Below are 20,557 nucleotides of genomic sequence, written 5' to 3'. Positions count from 1 at the left end.
TACTAGGTTGCCTCTAGCTCCGATATTAGTTATTTAAAATCTCAATGCGACTTTCCTGGTTAAATACACATTTTAAAATGGTGCATTTATTGATGTTTTATCCAAAGCGCTTTACAATTTGTTCGTCACATTTGGCCCATTCACTCACAGACGGCGGAGGCAACCATGCAAGGTGCTAACCTGCTCATCGGGAGCAGTTAGGGGTCAAATGTCTTGCACAAGGACACTTCAACATGCTGCACGGGAATCGAACCGGGAACCTCTGGATTACCAGAGACGACTGCTCTACCTCCCAAGCCACTGTCGGCCGAAATATATGCTGCAAATAATATATATTTAATAAACCAGTCTATTAAAAAAAAGAGAAAGGGAGAAACATTAGTACCAGAAATGCCATCTATAGCCACTTTACAACTCAAGTTGTAAGTATAGGTGGAGGGTAAAGATTAAATAGAATTTAATAGAGGAAAAAATAAGCAAAAGGAGGCGAGACGAGGAGCACAGATAATAGAATTTATTTCTTCCAATATCCGTTGCAAAAAGAACAAGAGGTGACACAGCTTGAAACAGATAATATAGAATTTATTTTCAACCAGAAGTAGGAAAATACATAGGTAGGTGTAAAGGAGACGAGCAGAACTGGTAGTCAAAACCGAAAGGAAAATAAAAATAAAACTAGAGTCCAAAGAGAATCATGAGGACGGCTATAAGGGACAGAAAAGAGTATTGTTTACCATTCACTTTCACGTTTCTTTTAAAACGGTATGTTATGTTATTGATTTGAAAACAGCTGCCTCGATTTCTCATCTTGGTTAATGGACATTCTAGAACATTGTGCAAGTGTGTGTGTGTGTGTGTGTGTATATATGTGTGTATGCGTGTCGTTATGCTTTTTTTGCTGGTATTCCATGAATGGTAAACAATCGTTGGTCCAGTGCATTAACACAGTGACGCAGATCAAAAAACGGTAGCTGGCTACAGATACAATCCTGATCATTGAACAACTATCACTATTTAGAGATCGGCAAAGGAGGAGGGGAGGGGCGAGTAAATATACAAGATGGATGAGAGGGGGGGGGGGGGGGGGGGGGGAAGGATGAGAATGTGAGAGGAAAACGCAAGATGAGGCCCATGACGAAGAGGAGAGAGAGAGATGACCTGCCAGGTCTACAGATGAGAACATAGTGAATTAGCTACAGTTTCCACATCAAATAAAAAGAACTACAAAAACTCTCATTCTAAATGTGTTTCTGGATATTATTGCCAAGTTTATGGGGGGGGGGGGTTAAAAAAAAAGAGAGAAGGTATGAGCCTGGAATGAGCTGAAATGGTTTTTGCGAGCCACCTCCCCCGACTGGGCCACGGATGGAGGTTGTGAAGGAATTCATGAAAATGTGTTTCAAGGAAAAAGAAAAAAGGTAAAGAGTACCTGGATTTTTCCTTACAGCCCTACAAGTTGATGGAAATCTATGACCTGATAACAGCATGCAGTCGCCGATGGGTTTGAAGAAGAGGGGGGAGAGCTTTCCACTCTTAACGTGTCAACGGATAACTGGACTACCAAGCAGCTTTGGTGTGGTGCGCGCCGTTACAAAAGGATGCAGCCTAGGGAGGGGGAGAGGGGGTAAGAGCACCCCTACATGCCTAAAAATAAAACAAGAATGCAATAGTGAAGAGAAAAGGAAAAGAAATTACAAAGCGTACATCATGTGACCACTCACTGAAAGTTTATAGGGTGACACTTTTCACCCATTTTCATACGATCGTTAAAAGCCACATTTTGTGGTGGTGGTGGAGGGAGGGGGGAGACAACGAAAAGAGGACCACTCGAATCAGTTACCATCGACAGCAGCTAGCTAGCTAGTGTAACAGATTTAACCCACTGTGATGCACGACGGCAGTGTGAGATGGGACTAAATAAGTACTTGTTAAAAAATCACCACAGGACCAGTCTAGCTACCAGCAGCACGTCTCTAGCGGTTACTTTTCTTTTGACACAAAAACATTTTATCTAAACACCAGTCAGGAAACGGTGCTCTCTAGAATTGAACTGCAGCCACGAAAAAGAACACAAAAAAAAAAAAACACATGGGACAGCGCCGCTGACCCCTATCCTAAAGGGGGCGCTAGTGCTAGCTCCATCTCAGGCTAGCGCCACTGACCCCTATCCTAAAGGGGGCGCTAGCTGAGTCACAGGCTAGCGGCGCTGACCCCTATCCTAAAGGGGGCGCTAGTGCTAGCTCCATCACAGGCTAGCGCCGTGAGACATCGCCAAAAAATAAAGCTCAAGGAGGAAATAAAAGAATATCCCTGTCGTGAAAGTTGTCACTATTAGCGTATTCCTCCGTGAAGCGATCTATCCTTCATTCTCCAGAGACCTCGTAAAAAATAAACCATTCAACTTCCTTTTCCTTTCTTTTTTAAATCGACCGATTTTAAGACACGAATGTCTCCGCCGTCGTTTCCTACAGAGGATTTGGTTTGCGGTTGGGGATAAAATATGGAGGGGAGAGAGGTGGGGGGATAGTCAAAAATAAAAACAATGTAGCAATCATAACACCGTCATATTCATGATTTACACAACAACACAATAGGTTTTTTTCTTTTTTTCTTTTTTAGAAAGGAAACATGAGATACACCTTTTTATTCACACTTTACAAAAAAAGCTAGTCTTTAAATCTACTACAATAATAATGCAATTCAGGAAAATCAAGCTGGACACATGGTTTCCGTTGAAGACAATAATAATAATAATAAAAAAAAATACATAAGGGGAGGGAGGGGGGGACAAGAAAACTTGATTAGAGGCTAAATTTATACGTTCCTATTTATTTACTGGTTTCCCTCTCGCTTTGTAAAACGTCATAAAATTTACATTAAAAAGTGGTGAGATCTTTTTTATTCACTAATAACATCGTGTCAGGGGGAAAGGGAGTCGGGGGGGGGCATCTGGGTCTACTTCTTGTTAAGTGCTCATCATCATCATCATCATCGCTCCGAATCATCCACTTAAAAACACAGACGGCTGCAATAAAACAAGTCTCGCCGTGTAGACGAAGGTTTCGTGTTTTTTGGTCCGAGTGGTAACAAAACAGTGATAGATTTCTCTCTCTCTATATATATATATATATATAGATATATATATATAGCAACAGGTTAATCTGGCCTATCAGAGAGAGTGAGAGAGAGTGAGAGAGAGGGAGAGAGACAGGCGAGCACTCCCTGCCCCTCGTCCATCCTGTAAGCTGGACAGCGGGGGTGAGATAAGGGGGAGGAACCACTAGATGGCACTATAGCTGCAGTGGGGGGGAAGACTCCACAGAGTGGTCCAGAAGAAGAGGGGAGGGGCTTAAAAGTCACGGCTGGAGTCTTAGGGCTGGGGGACACAGACTGGGTGTGGGCAGATTCTAAATTCTGATTTGAGGCGGGTGGGGTAGGGGGGCTAGGAGCTGTGCTATGGTACAAGGAGGGATGCGTTCCAAACAGAGTTATGACCATAAGACCATCCTAGTCATGTTGCAGAAAGAGAGAGAATGGGGGGGGGGGGGGGGGGGGGTATAAGCGTTACCTGATTACTAGAAGAGCTCAACCAATAGGAAGGATATACACATCGTCATCATAACATTGTCACAGCTCATGAAAAATTTAAATTAAAATAAGTAACCAAACCAAAAAGAAAAAAAGAGACATAAAATGTTCACAAATGTCGACAGTATTTAAAAATAAAAAGAGAGCAGACTGTCCGGGCGTTGGCTGAGTTGTTAAAATAGTGCAAGACAACGACCAATCTAGTGGAGCACAATGCATGTGTTTTCTACACAACACTGTGTGGTTGGTGTCCAGTAGGGGGGAGGTTCTGGGCTGTCAAGAGTCATTGCACCACACTTTAACGTGCGTCTATGTACGTGTGTGTGTGTGTTTGAGGTCACGGGGTGGGTGTGTGTATGTCAGGTGTGTTTGGAGGGGATGCGAGGTCACGGGGTGGGTGGTGGATGTCAGGTGTGTTTGGAGGGGATGCCAGGTCACGGGGTGGGTGGTGGTGTGTGTGGTTTTGTCTTCTTGACAGCGGTAGTGTGGATCAATGGCTTTGTTAAATGGTTCAGAAGCAACGGACAGGGTTTTACTCAGGAGTCTATTTACAATCTCAGCAATTATGCTTGCAAATCAAAATCGACGGTAGAGAGAGGAATAGGAATCTAAACAATACTGATACATTAAAAACAGTGAATCTAGTTTTTTTTGGATGGTGGGGGGGTTCAAACTTGTGACAGCAAACGCCCGAACAAACCCGCTCTTACGTCTTTTGTACAAGCTGGTAATATTAATTAATCTGAACATTAAGTGGATAAAAATTTTGCCATAATTTACAATACAATCTTCTGTTTTTTTCTCCTTCTTCAAATCTGATCATAATTTACTCTTAGTACAAAAAGCGCCAGAAAACTGGTATTTTTTGTTGTTTTTGTAGTTCATATACAATCATGTAACGACTGAATCTAGATCTGTTCTGTACAAACACTTGTGAAAAAAGACCCACGGCTTCTGCATATGGAATTTATGGCTGGAGGGGGGGGGGGGGGGGGGGGGTCACTACTGGCCTTGGAGACAGTGCTACAGATCTGCCTGCAATTAACCTCTGTGTGTGCGCGTGTGTGTGTGTGTGGAGTTGCAAGGCAGCTCCAGACAGCGAGAGGACTGCTGGTATTACTCCCATGCATCAGCCAGATTACCCTCTGCCTAAAAAGCGACCAGCAACCATGGAAAAACTAAAAAAGAAACAAAAAAGAATTAAGAATGTCCCCCATCGCCTTGCCCCGCCAGCCAAAAAAAAAAAAAACAAAAAAACGCTTGCCCCTCTCCGGCCAAAAAAAAGGTGGTACGTGGTCCATATGAGCTCAACGAAAGAACATGACTAGCCTAAATTACAACTATACAAGCAGGGGGGGGAGGGGGAGAACAGTCCGACAGACTGGATGGTAGCTCGCTCCCGATATCTGTCGCCCCCGCAGACACACACACACACACACACACGTGGGGTCAGGTTAAGTCGTCGGCCGTCTAGTCGTACAGGCGTCTGTAAGTTGGGGCGAGGGGGGGGGGGGGGGGGGCTGGCGGTGAAGGCCGGCTCGTTGTAGCACCACAGGACTTTCAGCACCACAGGACTTTCAGCACCACAGGAGTGACGGCAGGAAGTCTATCTCGCCCTTCTTCCGCCTTAAGCACTACACTGTGAGGGAGACCGCCAACAACCACAACAAGGTGCTCTACCCGGGGGGGGGGGGGGGGGTGGGGGGGAGGGGGGGGCTAGTAAGGTCCCCCCGGATCACGAGAGAGACCGGTAAAGGAGCGAGCCGGTCGGGGGGGGGGGATAACGAGTCCAGGGCCTCCGATGGCGGTCTGAGACAGACCAGTCTGCCGTCTTTGCTGGTTTGAGATTTGTACAGGACAGACAGACGAGACCAACGGTCGCCAGGGTTACGTCACCCCCTGCCATGCGCGGTGAGCGTCGTCACGGTTACGGCACCCCCTCCCTCCCTCCCGCGCACAACGACACGGGGGGCCCCTCTCGCTAGCCGAGGGAGTCGCTCCTACTGTGACGAGACATCTGAGAGTGAGCTGCCATCACGCCTGCTTAGGGGGGGGGGGGGGGAGGGGGGCAAAACACAAGATAATATACACGACGAACGGGATTGACTCGAGCAGTTCAAAAACAATCAAAAAGGAAAAAGAAAAAAGGAGAAAGAAAAAAAATATATATATAGAATATCTATAATAACATCATACGAAATCCCTGTCGGCCAGACCTCACTGTACGATTATTTTACAGGTTGCGTTTATCTTTTTTCTCTCGTTGTTGTTGTTGTTGGTGTTGTTTCGTTGTAGTCTTCCTCCTCCAGTGCAGGGGGAGGGAAGAGCTGGTAGGTTGGGAGGGAGAGGGGGGAGGAGGGGTGGGGAGAGAGGCCGTGGCTGCTGCTGCTGCTCCCCCTGGCGGTGGGTGGGTGTGTGGGGATGGGGGGCTCACTACCAGGCAGGTGGAGCCCGTTGACCTGGGGGGGAGGGGGGGGGTTCAGGTGGGGGGGGGGGCTCACTACCTGCGGGCGGGCAGGTGGAGCCCGTTGACCTGGGGGGGCAGGTTGGGCAGGAGCAGCTCCATCTGGACGAACAGGGAGAAGTGGTCAGAGGGGATGTGGGGGTGCGGGCAGCCGCTGACATTGTTCTCTAAGAGCCAGTGGGGGTCCAGGGGTCCCAGGAGACCCAGCACGTTCAGCTGGGGCTTGGAGTAGAAGATGTAGTCGATGACGCCCTGCGGGTGGGAGAGAGAGAGGAGAGGGAGAGAGAGACACCGAGACATCAGAGACATAGACTTCCCACAAACAGTAAACACCCAGAGAGAGACGGCAAATTTGAAGACACGGCAAATAACTCAAAACTCTCATAACCTACTGGGAGAAATACAAGAATGTGCAAACACACTCGGCAGCCAGATTTGTGAGCTGCTGTGACAAGAAAAGGACATCCAATGGAATACAACCACCATAAAGACTTGTCAATCACACACACACAAAAATCCTACTGTACTGGTTTCTTCCGATTTCTCTGTTCAACTGTTTTGCTTTGTTTGTTTAAAGCCTGGCTTTAGGGCAATGTAAACGTATATTTCCCATGTCGATAAAGCCCCTTTGAATTGAAATTGAATTGAGACATTTAGTCATTTAGCTCGTTATTATGTCTTCATCACATGCCATCATATTTATTTATATATATAAATAATTGTAATTATTATGCTATTGAGAGACCAAGGACTTCCAAGGTTATTCCTCTTCATTGACATTTAATTGGCAACTAAATGTGCAATAATCTAATTAAATAAATTACAGCCATATAGTCAATAAAAATTAAACTGCTCATAAGCGTATTGAAAAATAAACGGCCTGTGCAGCCTATGCCAAGAAATAAAATACTATCCAAAACACAGACGAACGATGTACAGCTTTCCAGATGCACGATTATTTCCACGTAACATTAACATTATTAGGAGTGGCGCGTGCCCCCTGGTAACCAAACAGATACACTGCCTAGGAGGCTGCACAGCCACAGACTGACAGGAAGCTACTCTACCACCTAGGAGGCTGAACATCCACAGACTGACAGGAAGCTACTCTACCACCTAGGAGGCTGAACATCCACAGACTGACAGGAAGCTACTCTACCACCTAGGAGGCTGAACATCCACAGACTGACAGGAAGCTACTCTACCACCTAGGAGGCTGAACATCCACAGACTGACAGGAAGCTACTCTACCACCTAGGAGGCTGAACATCCACAGACTGACAGGAAGCTACTCTACCACCTAGGAGGCTGAACATCCAGACTGACAGGAAGCTACTCTACCACCTAGGAGGCTGAACATCCACAGACTGACAGGAAGCTACTCTACCACCTAGGAGGCTGAACATCCACAGACTGACAGGAAGCTACTCTACCACCTAGGAGGCTGAACATCCACAGACTGACAGGAAGCTACTCTACCACCTAGGAGGCTGAACAGCCACAGACTGACAGGAAGCTACTCTACCACCTAGGAGGCTGAACATCCAGACTGACAGGAAGCTACTCTACCACCTAGGAGGCTGAACATCCACAGACTGACAGGAAGCTACTCTACCACCTAGGAGGCTGAACATCCACAGACTGACAGGAAGCTACTCTACCACCTAGGAGGCTGAACATCCACAGACTGACGGGAAGCTACTCTACCACCTAGGAGGCTGAACATCCACAGACTGACGGGAAGCTACTCTACCACCTAGGAGGCTGAACAGCCACAGACTGACAGGAAGCTACTCTACCACCTAGGAGGCTGAACATCCAGACTGACAGGAAGCTACTCTACCACCTAGGAGGCTGAACATCCACAGACTGACAGGAAGCTACTCTACCACCTAGGAGGCTGAACATCCACAGACTGACAGGAAGCTACTCTACCACCTAGGAGGCTGAACATCCACAGACTGACAGGAAGCTACTCTACCAACTAGGAGGCTGAACATCCACAGACTGACGGGAAGCTACTCTACCACCTAGGAGGCTGCGTGCACATCTACCGTACTACAGACCGACAGGAAGCTAATTCCCCCCACATTTCGCATTCAGTCGGACTGGGCGCTGCACAAAAAACTCCTAGGTCTTATAATGGCAGGGGAAACACCTGTATGCAGTGTATACCTATTTATAGTTGTTCAAAGTAACAAAACAATTGATTTGAACCATAATGAAAAATGAGAATTTATGATGTAAACAATTGGCATTGAATTATTGGGACAGAATCTTCACACTCCTGCGTGCATGGATCAAAATACCGCTGATTAAGTTAACTTGTACCGATATTGAATAACGCAATATCTACCAGCATAATGCAAAGGCTGCAGAAAAAAACGAAGAATATCAAAAGATAATTGCAATATAATAGTTCCATATTGTGCAGCCCTAGATCGAAGATCCCTTGGTATCTTGCATCATAAAATCTATTTGTTGCAAGCAATCTATGATCAAAGACTAGGATGTTTGTTCAGAGTCAAAACAACACGAGATATGAAAGAAATTACTTTCACTACCACACTACAACGGGTTAACCCTTTCATTGCCACACTACAGAAGGTTAACCTTCCACTACCACACTACAGAAGGTTAACCCTTCACTACCACACTACAGAAAGTCAACTTTTCACTACCACACTACAGAAAGTTAACCTTTCACTACCACACTACAGAAAGTTAACCTTTCACTAGGGGTGGACGGTATGGTCTAAAATTTATATCACGGTATAATTTGAAGCATAGACGGTAACGGTATATATCACGGTATCATCGTTTTTGATAATTTTTTTTTTTTTTTTTATATAATTTTTTTTTTTTTTTTATAAAATATATATATTATATAATTAGACTTGTACTTGTATTATCTGCGAGACATCGCCACCACGCAACAAGCTCCACTGTCTGTGTGTACTCTAGTAGCCTCCAGCTACGGCCAGGATTCTCCAGAGCTGGACCTATACTCTAGTAGCCTCGAGCAGAGCTACGGCCAGGATTCTCCAGAGCTGCACCTGGACCTATACTCTAGTAGCCTCGAGCAGAGCTACGGCCAGGATTCTCCGGCGCTGCACCTGGACCCTATTGTATTGGTACTATAACGTTAGCAAGCCCTCAGCTCGAATACGCATCGAATCAGTGTTATAAGACATTGATATCAGGAGCTATCTGTAGCTACTGCTAGCCGGATATATAACGTTAATACAACGCCTCAGTGAATTATTTAGTTCAATGGGACATTTCGTTTTGAACGGTGAACTAATTTGCGTTAACGTGAGCTAACGGCTAACGGAGCTATCATACACGTCTACTCTACTAGACTTGATGGAGCGTTTGTTGATGTCAGGAGCTATCGGTAGCTGGCCGACTAGATACCGTTCGGTTAGACAATGCCTCATCATGTATTAAACTAAAAGTGAATAGTTGACTGGGTCATTTTGTAACGGTAGCTAAGCTAACGTTAGCTCAGGGAGACGTCCCGTCCCACTAGACTACTAGTAGACCCGTGTTTACATGCGTGCGGGAGGGGCTGGCACGCCCACTGCGCGAAGCCTCCTAAATAACTTTTTCTAGTTCGCACATATCTATTATCTATGACTAATTCTATCTATTTTTAGGGGCAAATGCGAGTGAAATAGTCGCGCTGTGGTTACATGACGTCATTGCTATTTTAGAGCTGCACTACCGGTTATACGGTATAGTCAAAATCCATACCGTAGAGCAAATTCATACCGTTTATACCGTATACCGTTTATACCGTCCACCCCTACCTTTCACTACCACACTACAGAAAGTTAACCTTTCACTACCACACTACAGAAGGTTAACCTTTCACTACCACACTACAGAAGGTTAACCTTTCACTACCACACTACAGAAGTTAACCATTTAACTACCACACTACAGAAGTTAACCATTTCACTACCACACTACAGGTTAACCTTCCACTACCACACTACAGAAGGTTAACCCTTCCACTACCACACTACAGAAGGTCAACTCTTCACTACCACACTACAGGTTAACCCTTTCACTACCACACAAGGTCAACCCTTCCACTACCACTACAGAAGGTTAACCCTTTCGCCACCACACTACAGAAGGTTAACATAACTGTAACCCCAACTCAAAGAGAAAGCCCCAGGGGGCCACTGACCTTGAAGTCGAAGGTGTAGTTGGTGTAAGGCATCATGCCGTTCTCGTAGGCGCTCTTCAGCTTGAAGCCGTGGGTGATCCTGCCGCTGGACGAGCTGTTCTTGCCGTTGCAGTTGAAGTTGGTCAGGCTGTCGCTGTAGCGCAGCTCCTTGAAGTCCTTGTGTGTGCAGTCCACTCCGCCCGTGCTCAGGTACTCCACCACGCCTGCAGGGAGGGAGAGGGAGGGGTTACCCTGCGCAGCTTCACCAGGCACACCAGCTATGTTCACATTAGGGCTGGCCGATATGCCTAAAAATTTAATCTCCTGATTTTTTCACACCACATCCTATTTTAATCGATTTTTTTTCTCTTAAAAACTAGAAACGCCAAGGAAATCATTCAAATAAGCTTTGTTTTTATTTGACACAAAACAATCAAACCAAGATGAATTTCCCTATTGGGGTTGAAGTGCAAACCTAACTTTTACCAATCTTCACTTAAAAAAAAAATATATATATATAAAAGGTTACTCTTGATCAAACAAAGATGAATGTCCCTATTGGGATTAATAGTGCAATAACTTGCTTTTTCACCAAACTGCACTTAAAACAAATAAAAGGTGCCTCTTGATCATCAAACAAGAATGAATTTAATAAAGTGCAAATCTAACTTTCACCAATCTTCACTTTGTCAAATAAAAGTTGACTCTTATTTTTGTATTCGATAAAATCGATTAATCGCCCAGCCCTAGTTCAAATGTAGCCTAGTTATAAAGTGCCTAGTTATAAAGTGCCTACTAAGTGCTGATGTATCCATGACTATAAACAGAATGGAGTCGTCGTGCAAAGATAAGTGACGATGCAACTCCATGATGTACGTATGACATATCATGCCAGTTAGGGTATCTTGTCGTGTATACTGCACTTTGTACTATACTATGAGTAAAAGTAAACAGTATACACAAATCAGATTCAAATGATTCATTGCTTATATTTATTGTAACATATAATAGAACCAATATGGCACAAAGACCGACAGTTAATTATATGGTTTCCTGCCATGACACCCGGATTTCACCAAGGTGATCAATAAAGGAATAGATTTATCTTATCAAATAACAACTAAATATTGACATATCTTAGGTCAGCGGTCAGGAACCAATTTGCATGCGGCTCTTTGACCTGATCGCAGCAGTGTTGTCCCTTTATTTTTAGGCCAAAACTAATATTCATAAACTTAAATACAATTATTAAAAAATGTATTATTGAGGAACTCATTGTGTAGTTATAATATAGTATAGAGTATTTATATATAAAATAAATATAAAATAAATAACACCAACTAGATTTTCCGACTACGCCCATGTTTTTGAGAGTTTGAAAGAGAATCCCGCCACACGCAAATGTATATTACCAGACCAATGTGTCTTGTACTTGAACTGTTAACTATTAATAATAAGCACAGACTCTGGCACAGTGCGTTACTACGGCTTGGTCCATGTTTACCATCATCACTATTACTACTGTTCGATTGAATCCTGCCACTAACTACTGTTCACTACTACTACCGATATCACCATTATCGTCATTACTAAATGGCCTGCATTTACATAGTGCTTTTATCCAAAGCGCTTTACAACTTACGCTTCACATTCCACCCATTCACACACCGATAGCGCAGGCAACTATGCAAGGTGTCAACCTGCTCATCGGGAGAAGTTAGGGGTCAAGTCGAGCGTCTTGCTCAATGATACTTTGAGACACTGCCGGGAGGAGCCGGAATCGAACCGGGAACCTTCTGATTACCAGACCACCGCTCTACCTCCTGAGCCACTGTCACCCCCATTACTACTTGCACTTTGTTCTATGTTCTCCATCTTACCTGTACCCCCACCCCCTATGCTGCTAATGCTATGACACTTGAATTTACCCAAGGGAATTAATAAAGGAACATTTGACTTGATCTCAGCAGTGCATTTCCAGTCCAATGATGTATGAAACCCAAACCAATGAGTCTACCATTAACACTGGCCTCTAGTGTGCATTAGGGGTGGAACGGTACGCATTCGCACCGTGTACCGAACAATACACACATGCCCCGAACCGTGGAGGTCGTACCGAACGGTACGCATTCGGGGCATGTGTGTATTGTTCGGTTATATAACATTACGTTAGCTACGAGCTAACTAACTTTAGCCGCAAGCTAACTAATGTTAGCCGAAAGCTAACCGTGGAAACGCTCACAGAGAAGTGACTCCACGACACCAGTTCGATTAGTGGGGAAAGGGGGTATATTGACGAGTTAATACTTTGACAAATGTTGCCTATATTTTTCAGTCAGTTCGGTCTTTGTGTGCCAAACATTATTAAAAAAAAATTACCAAATAAATGAGAAGCATGTTTAAATCAGCAATGCCTCCCCTCTTGCTGTACAAAAATCTCTCCTAGCTCCAACCATCACTGTCAAAATAATGTGCGTGATGTCAAATGGCCTCAATTCTTTCAGTTTTTGCATGACTACGTCCTTGAGAATAACTGAAAAGTTGGATTATTTTTAGGCTATATATCTTATGTTGCTGTATGGTATTTTGAGTGCTAAATTAAAAATAATAAAAAACGTATACCGAACCGAAAACCTAAAACCGTGATACAAACCGAACCGTCGATTTTGTGAACCGTTCCACCCCTAGTGTGCATGTACACCACTACATCTGGTTCCATAGTGTATGGTATTAGCCCTACTTTGGTTTGCAAATTCAAACAGAGGCCACCTGTTGAGGTTGTGTCGGACAGACTGGGTCAACCTCAAAAGTAGATTTTTCTGGGTCTGGCACAGTCAGGGGTGCCACTGCTAACGGTAAAGCCCAGAATATACTCGAGAATACGGTGCAGACAAGAGCGGTACCAACGCGCATCCACGGACGTGGGAAGTATATTCAGGCCTTAAGGCGTCGGCCAATTATTGTGTCTCAGTACATTGTGAAATGTATGATATTGTTCAGTCAGACAGCTGTATTTAGGACATGCGTGCAGGTTTGTGTACGAGCGAGGGGGAGAGACGAGGAGGACAGAGAAACTGACGCAACCTTACAGTGAGTTGTGAACATGTTCTTCTGACGCTACAGAGTGGGTTTTGCAACTTTGGCTCCTTCTTTGGAAAAACATCATCTTTGAGATGGTCCTCAAGGTCCCCCCCGAGTTGAACAGGGTGAATCTGCATTTTGCTATGATGCCTCTCTAGCTCATGGAATGAACTCCAACAAGTCCTTAAAGCTTGAGATTCTCTCCTCTGTTGCAGAGTTTAAAACCTTGATCTCCAACCTTTGTCAATCAAGTTGTACGTGTTTTAATTGGTTATCCTTACTCGTCTTATTGTTATTTTACATTTTGTGTGATTTTATATGCCGTTTCTTTTTGCTCAACTCTGTATGTACACTCGAGGCGACTGTAAATGAGGGAAACTCTCAGTTGCCTTTAAATAAAAGGTTTGAAATTAAATGTCGTGTCCATCAAGTGAAGGTAAATTAATCTGTGCTGCTTCGCGGAGCTTCCGTCTGTTTCCGCAGCTCGTCCTCTCACGGTCTGTTGTTACGCCGTCTACTAGGGTTGCCGTGGTGATCATGTGAAATGTCCCATGGCTAATAAACTCATGACAAAACCGGTATTACCGGTGACACCGGACATATTACAAAATGACTCAATATATGTGTACAGCGCTTTGCAGCTACAGCACGTTGATCCACTGTGTCTGTCCGTCTACATCTGTTTTTAACTCATTTTCAATGACTGGCATCCATTTGTTGTAGAGACAGAGTTGACGTTATGTTCTAATTAAAAAATAAACCAAGGGACAGTAATACCTTTAAAAAATATATATAATAACAATCTGTTCATCGCATAACATACAAAAAGGACTTTATAGTCCATAAAAAATGCTCATAATGATCTATGAAACTATGACGAAAATATGAATATCAAAGCCCATTATCGGGCATACCAATAAATTGATCGAACCCTAATCTGTACACCTCTTCGTGTGTATGTACTATGCCACTTTATCAATACCGGCCTACCGAGGCAAGCAAGCAGTTACGCAATTGACCAGTGACACTGATCTCAGCAGTGCAATTCCAGTGTAATGGATGTATGAAACACAATGGGATCACAATGAGATCATAACCAAGAAGAAAACAGGAGCCAGGCCACCAGTGTGTCTACCATTCATTAATTAAGTGCCACTGATCTCCGCTGTGTGTCATTTCCTGGCCAGCAACGTAAGCAAGAACTCTGTTCCGATGGACGGACTGAAGACACAATCCTGCCCACTCCCCACACACAATCCCGTCCTCTCCCCACGCACACTCGATCCCATCCACTCCACCCCTCACTCACCAGAGTCCGGCAGGGAGTTGAGGTCGGCACACATCACCAGGGGGATGGCGTTGGTCTCCCCGGAGATGGAGGAGAGCTTGAGGCTGCGCGTGGCCTTGTCCACAATGTTCTTCACCTCAGACAGGAACATCATGGTCTGCACCAGCTTCACGTCGGAGTACTCCGGGTCCCAGTGCATGTGGGCGTTAGCCACAAGGAGCAGCTGCTTCTCCATGCCGTGGAGAGACTTCCCCGCTGGGAGGGAGGGAGGGAGGGATAAGGTCACGGGGGAGAGGGGGGTACAGAGTCAGATAATTTATTTAAAATAAAGAGGGATCGGTCAACAGGAGTTGGGGAATGTTAAGGAGGTGCCTTTATGGCACCGATCTTTTAAAACCGACAATGAATAGATTAACGCAGCGCTGAATCTGTATTTTCCCCTTTTTACTCAGTGTTTCAGTCACTGCGCCACTACAGAAAATATGCTGCAGCATGGCGTGTGTTCCTGTCCCCCTCAGTGGTCTGTTAAAAACTGATGCCAGGGTGAACAGGGAAGCTAGCTTAGTGTAATGTAGGGGCCACTGGTTATGTTAGAACTGGTGAAAAGGGAAGCTAGCTTAGTGTAATGTAGGGGCCACTGGTTATGTTAGAACTGGTGAAAAGGGAAGCTAGCTTAGTGTAATGTAGGGGCCACTGGTTATGTTAGAACTGGTGAACAGGGAAGCTAGCTTAGTGTAATGTAGGGGCCACTGGTTATGTTAGAACTGGTGAACAGGGAAGCTAGCTTAGTGTAATGTAGGGGCCACTGGTTATGTTAAAACTGGTGAACAGGGAAGCTAGCTTAGTGTAATGTACTAGGGGCCACTGTTATGTTAGAACTGGTGAACAGGGAAGCTAGCTTAGTGTAATGTACTAGGGGCCACTGGTTATGTTAGAACTGGTGAACAGGGAAGCTAGCTTAGTGTAATGTAGGGGCCACTGGTTATGTTAGAACTGGTGCCAGAGAACAGGGAAGCTAGCTTAGTGGAGTGAGAGAGAGAGAGAGAGAGAGAGAGAGAGAGAGAGAGAGAGAGAGAGAGAGAGAGAGAGAGAGAGAGAGAGAGTCCACGTGGCTTTATTGTGGGACAATGAAGAGTCATTAATAAAACAAACGAGTTATAGAAAACGAAAAAGAGCGGCGTAGCCAACAATCAATCAATCAAATGGGCTCCTCCATTAAATGTCTCTCACTCCATGCCATGGAATTGTAAACCATTAACCCCCCACAGTGCAGCAGCACATAGTAGCCTAGCTATACATCAGGCACGTTCAGCCAGAGCCTGAGCTGAATGAGAAGAGCCAAACTACAAAAGCAACCGTGATCGAAAAATCAGGGAGAGGTGGTACTTCATCATTTTAATACCATTTGTGCGTGTGTGTGTGTGTGTGTGTGTCATCTTCTGGCCCTCGCTCAACCAGGTTGTTGTAGTGAGTAGAATGTTAACATGTTAGCCTGAATAAATAAACATTCAAAATTATCTTATTTTATATCTTAATTATCAAATCAATCAATTGAAACATATATTTTTTTTTAAACAAAAAAGTAAACGGCGTAAACAAAACGGGGCCAACTTTTAACCTACGTGACGATTTGTGGTTTTTAGCTTCCGGTCCAGTCATCCCTGCATAGACCTGAGTATTAATACACCTACAGTACCTGTGCAGCAACACAAGCTCCCAACTTGGCAGCAGACTCTCCTCCACAGATGTACGTACCTCTCTCTCTCTCCCTCTCTATCACACAACTGTCAAACTGACAGCGCCTTGTGCGTGTTTAGAATCATGTCTTTGGTTTAACAACCATTTCTGATGATCTGACGTTAGTAAGGCTATTATATCCTTTACTATGATTACCGTTCTGCCATTCACCCGTCCCATCATTCTCTTCCTATAGTAGACTTTTATCTAGACAGCCATGACAAATGCCACAGGGTTTCAAATATCCGCTAGTTCTTTTGTGTTGACGTTATGGCTCTTCTGGCTGTGGTTGTTCTCCTGCACGGCCATCATCACTGTCCAGCTCCAGCCAGCAGAGCCACACATCAGAGCTTAGCATTCGCTTGTATTCACGTTGTTCATTCTATTGTGCGATCTGTATGATTTAACTGGCTTCGATTTCTTCTTACTACCAATTTTTACCAGCCAAAAATGTAAAAAACGCATTTGTCACATATATATAAAAAAAAATCAGTACATTTCAAGTAGATAAGGTATTACGTTCAAGTCGATAAAAGAGTTAAATAACAGGCACATGACAATAAATCATCTTGAATGGAATCTTGATGGCAACAGTCAGATATTGGTCTGCTTTTGTGGAGACAGAGATGCATACTGTACATACATAATGTTCTCGACTGCCTGCAGCTACATTGTGACTGGCTAACCCACAAAAAAACAAAAACAATAGTAGTCCACTCCAAGCCGTCAGTCAGTCAGTCAGTCGGGGACATTCGCTATTGCAGGCCGGCGCCCTCTGGGTCCGTGTCGTGGCAGGTAAACAACCATCGTACAGAGGTGTTACTTTGTTCTACGGCCTGCAGACGTCATTGCAGCGCGGGGGTCATACTCACAGGAGAGCTCCATCATCTCCTTGCGGACCTCCAGCAGGACAGCCACGCCGATGTTGTCCTTGGTCATCACCCTGTTCAGCATGGCTTCTGAGCCCTCGGAGTTGGCCATGGCCAGCTGGTTGAACTCCACGGTGTGCTTCTGCACCACGCTGAACCTGGAGGACGAGAGGGAAGAGGCGCGGTGCAGTTATTTTATTTACCTTCAGTCAGACCATGACACAAGAGAGTGGAAGGCCTCGTGCCGAGAGGTATTTGCATTAATTTGCATCCTTGCAGTTTTCCTTCTTTGCGATGATGGAAGAGAGAAATAAGTTAAAAAATTAAAATTAAATAAATAAAAACTGATCACCTTGAACAAACAAGACGGACAATAAGCGAGCAAAGAAATGATCAAATAAGTGACGGTAATATACTGGAATTATTAGCGAAGGATATTAAAGACAAAAAGTATGAGGAGGAAGAGATGGAGAAAGGAGGGTGGAGAAAGGAGGGTGAAGGTGGAACAAAGAGTGGAAGAAAAGTATAAAAAAAATTTTTAACACCAAATCACCAAAAGTGCTCGTTTGTGCCACTGAAACAGAACGTTTGCTCTGAAATCGCACAAGGAGCGAGAGTGGAAGGAAGACAACACTGGTCAGCTGTAGAGCATGAGGTTGTTGCGTTGGAATACAGCCAGCTTAGCGTTAACTAAAAGATAAAAACAGTGGACAATTGGAATTGCGTTCATAGACTAATATTATGCATGAGCGGAGAGACCTGCTGCAGACAGAGTGGAGGTGATGTAATTATTACAAATGGTAACCGAGCGTTTTGACTGACGATACACATTAAGCATTGGTTATATTGCTGTGCATTGTTATGTCCGCGGAGTGAGACAAAATAAAAAATCTGTAGATGTGTGCGACTCCGCGCAATCTCTCGCTATTACTGCTGCGTTCTAAAAATAAATGTTCCTAAACAAGTACTGGAGCACTACTGGAGAGTAATTCATGAGAGTACTCGATCTGGGGAAACATGACTTGTGCCCATCCCCTTACTACCAGGTCCAAGCTTGGAGTTCGGCACAGGGATCAGTGAGTCTCCCAGCAGTTACTGCACTCGAGGTGGAGAATATGGACGTTTAAAAGTGTCAATCTCTCAACTAACGTCCAACGTTCCTCTCTCTTTGCGCACCTCAAACCCTGCATTATGTCAAACGCTCACTTAAGACCTCAAACCATACATTATGTCAAACGCTCACTTAAGACCTCAAACCATACATTATGTCAAACGCTCACTTAAGACCTCAAAACATACATTATGTCAAACGCTCACTTACGCCTGCACCCGATGTACGCCGACCTTAATAAGCGGTGTAGTCTGCAATCAATCTATCTATCACATGGGCTCCTCTGTGAAACGTCTCACTCCGTGCCATGGAATTGTAAACCATTCACCCCCCACAGTGCAGCAGCACATAGTGTCCTAGCTACATCAGGCATGTTTAGCCAGTTGCTGAGCTGAATGAGAAGAGCCAAATTACAAAGGGAACAGTGATCGGAAAATCAGGCAGAGGTGGCACTTCATAGTCGTCACCATTTGCACGTGTGTGTGTGGGGGGGGGGGGGCACCATCTTCTAGCCCTCGCTCAACCCAGTTGTTGTAGTTAGTAAATTCTTAACTTGGTAAAATAGCCTTAATAAATAAACTCTACCCCAAATCATTTAAAATCGTCCTCTTTTTTTGCAGAACCTCAAACCCTGCATTATTGTTGAACGCTCACTCAAGACCTCAAACCCTACAATATGCTGAACGCTCACTCAAGACCTCAAAACCATACATTATGTCAAACGCTCACTTAGAGCCGTGCCTGACGTACGACGGCCGGGACTCGGGAAGACGTTTGTTCTACTGAGGGACCTGAAATGACTGTTTACTACATCACACCGACGGCTTCTGGTTCGAGTTCTAATCATCTGCATTGCCTTGACCTATGCGTATCGAGCGTGGAAACCACCCATTCCTCCAAAGCACTTCATTTCAGGGGCTCTTATCTTCCCTCGTCCAGCAGTGGTGGTGGTGCAGCACCGGTGTTATGATTTAACGTGTTATGATTAACTGGCACCGCCTCTTTATCTGGTAACTCTCCATTAAAATGGTAAATGGTGCATTTATATAACAGCTTTTATCCAAAGCACTTTACAATATTCGTTCCTCACATTTCACCCATTCACTCACACCGACGGCGGAGGCAACCATGCTGCCAACCTGCTCATCGGGAGCAATTAGGGGTTAAGTGTCTTGATAGAGGGGTTCCAGTTAAATCACAACAGTATTGAGAGGTTTGCGTTTGTTGTTTTGAACGAGGCAGAGCAAACAGGCACCAGATAGAGGGGTTCCAGTTAAATCACAACAGTATTGAGAGGTTTGCGTTTGTTGTTTTGAACGAGGCAGAGCAAACAAGCACCAGATAGAGGGGTTCCAGTTAAATCACAACAGTATTGAGAGGTTGTTTGTTTGTTGTTTTAAACGAGTCTTCAGATGTTTCCGCTTGTATACATCTGCTTCCCCCCCCTCTTTTTAAACAAACGCTAACTAAAGCCATGCACAAAAAGATAAGTCTCCCGAACATGCTGCTTTCCATGTAGCACACTAGAGCCAATGAGGACGACGACCCCCTCAGTGGGAGGAGCTTCCCAGCTGGCGCCGCCATGGATGTACGTGCTCATGTTCATGGGGCGATAGGCACGTCAAACTTAAAGAAGGTGCTGCAAGTGGCATTTTCTTTGTTAAAATAATAGCTCTACACTCCCGACAGCCATCACTGATAAGAGTGTTTGGTCAGTAACATGGGTCTCCCAGTCCCACCGCTCTGCAGTAAAAACTAAATACATTTATCTGGTATCCTGTTCTCACTTTATCCAATCAGGAGAGAGAACTCCACACTGCAAAAATGGTCTGAGAAAAATAAAAAATTTAAAACAAATACGTGCTTGAAGTCAAATAATCTGTCAGCAAATTTGGTTTGGCAAGATTTCTTGAAATAAATTAAAAAATATATCTAGGGTTCTCTCTCCTGGTTGGATAAAGTGGGAAGGGATAATGTATTTTGCGTTTACTGCAGAATGGAGGGACTGGGAGACCCATGTTACTGACCAAACACTGATTGCTATTGGAATGTAGAGCTATTTAAACACTTAAAATAAATACCACTTACAGGACCTTTAACCCCTTTACCGGGCCCAGATTTATTTAACGCTGCACAAATAGATCAATACAGTCCGTATTAAGTGATGTTGCGTTTCCTTTTCAAATGTAGCCAAAAGCAAAGTCCCTAACCCCATCAAAACAGCAGTCAAAGTGTGTATTTC

The 20,557-nt window shown here is 44.5% G+C and overlaps 1 protein-coding gene across 2 annotated transcripts in view; it reads right to left on the bottom strand.

The window, feature by feature from the left end:
- Nucleotides 1–541: 541 nt before the first annotated feature.
- The window catches only part of LOC311242307 (CCR4-NOT transcription complex subunit 6), a 40,709-nt gene continuing 20,693 nt past the window's right edge, over nt 542–20,557 (bottom strand). For both annotated transcript variants that reach the window (XM_084331250.1, XM_084331251.1), the window contains 5 exons: nt 17,208–17,362; nt 14,620–14,853; nt 10,251–10,453; nt 6,122–6,304; nt 542–6,047 (listed from right to left, as the gene is read on the bottom strand). In XM_084331250.1, coding sequence (XP_084187376.1) covers nt 5,835–6,047; nt 6,122–6,304; nt 10,251–10,453; nt 14,620–14,853; nt 17,208–17,362 — 988 coding nt within the window. In that variant the 3' untranslated portion in view covers nt 542–5,834. The remainder of the gene's footprint in view (nt 6,048–6,121; nt 6,305–10,250; nt 10,454–14,619; nt 14,854–17,207; nt 17,363–20,557) is intronic.

This window comes from Notolepis coatsorum (genome assembly GCF_963971535.1).
Source record: "Notolepis coatsorum genome assembly, chromosome: 16".
In the NCBI taxonomy this organism is placed as follows: Eukaryota; Metazoa; Chordata; class Actinopteri; order Aulopiformes; family Paralepididae; genus Notolepis; species Notolepis coatsorum.
This window is presented reverse-complemented; position numbering and strand designations above follow the sequence as displayed.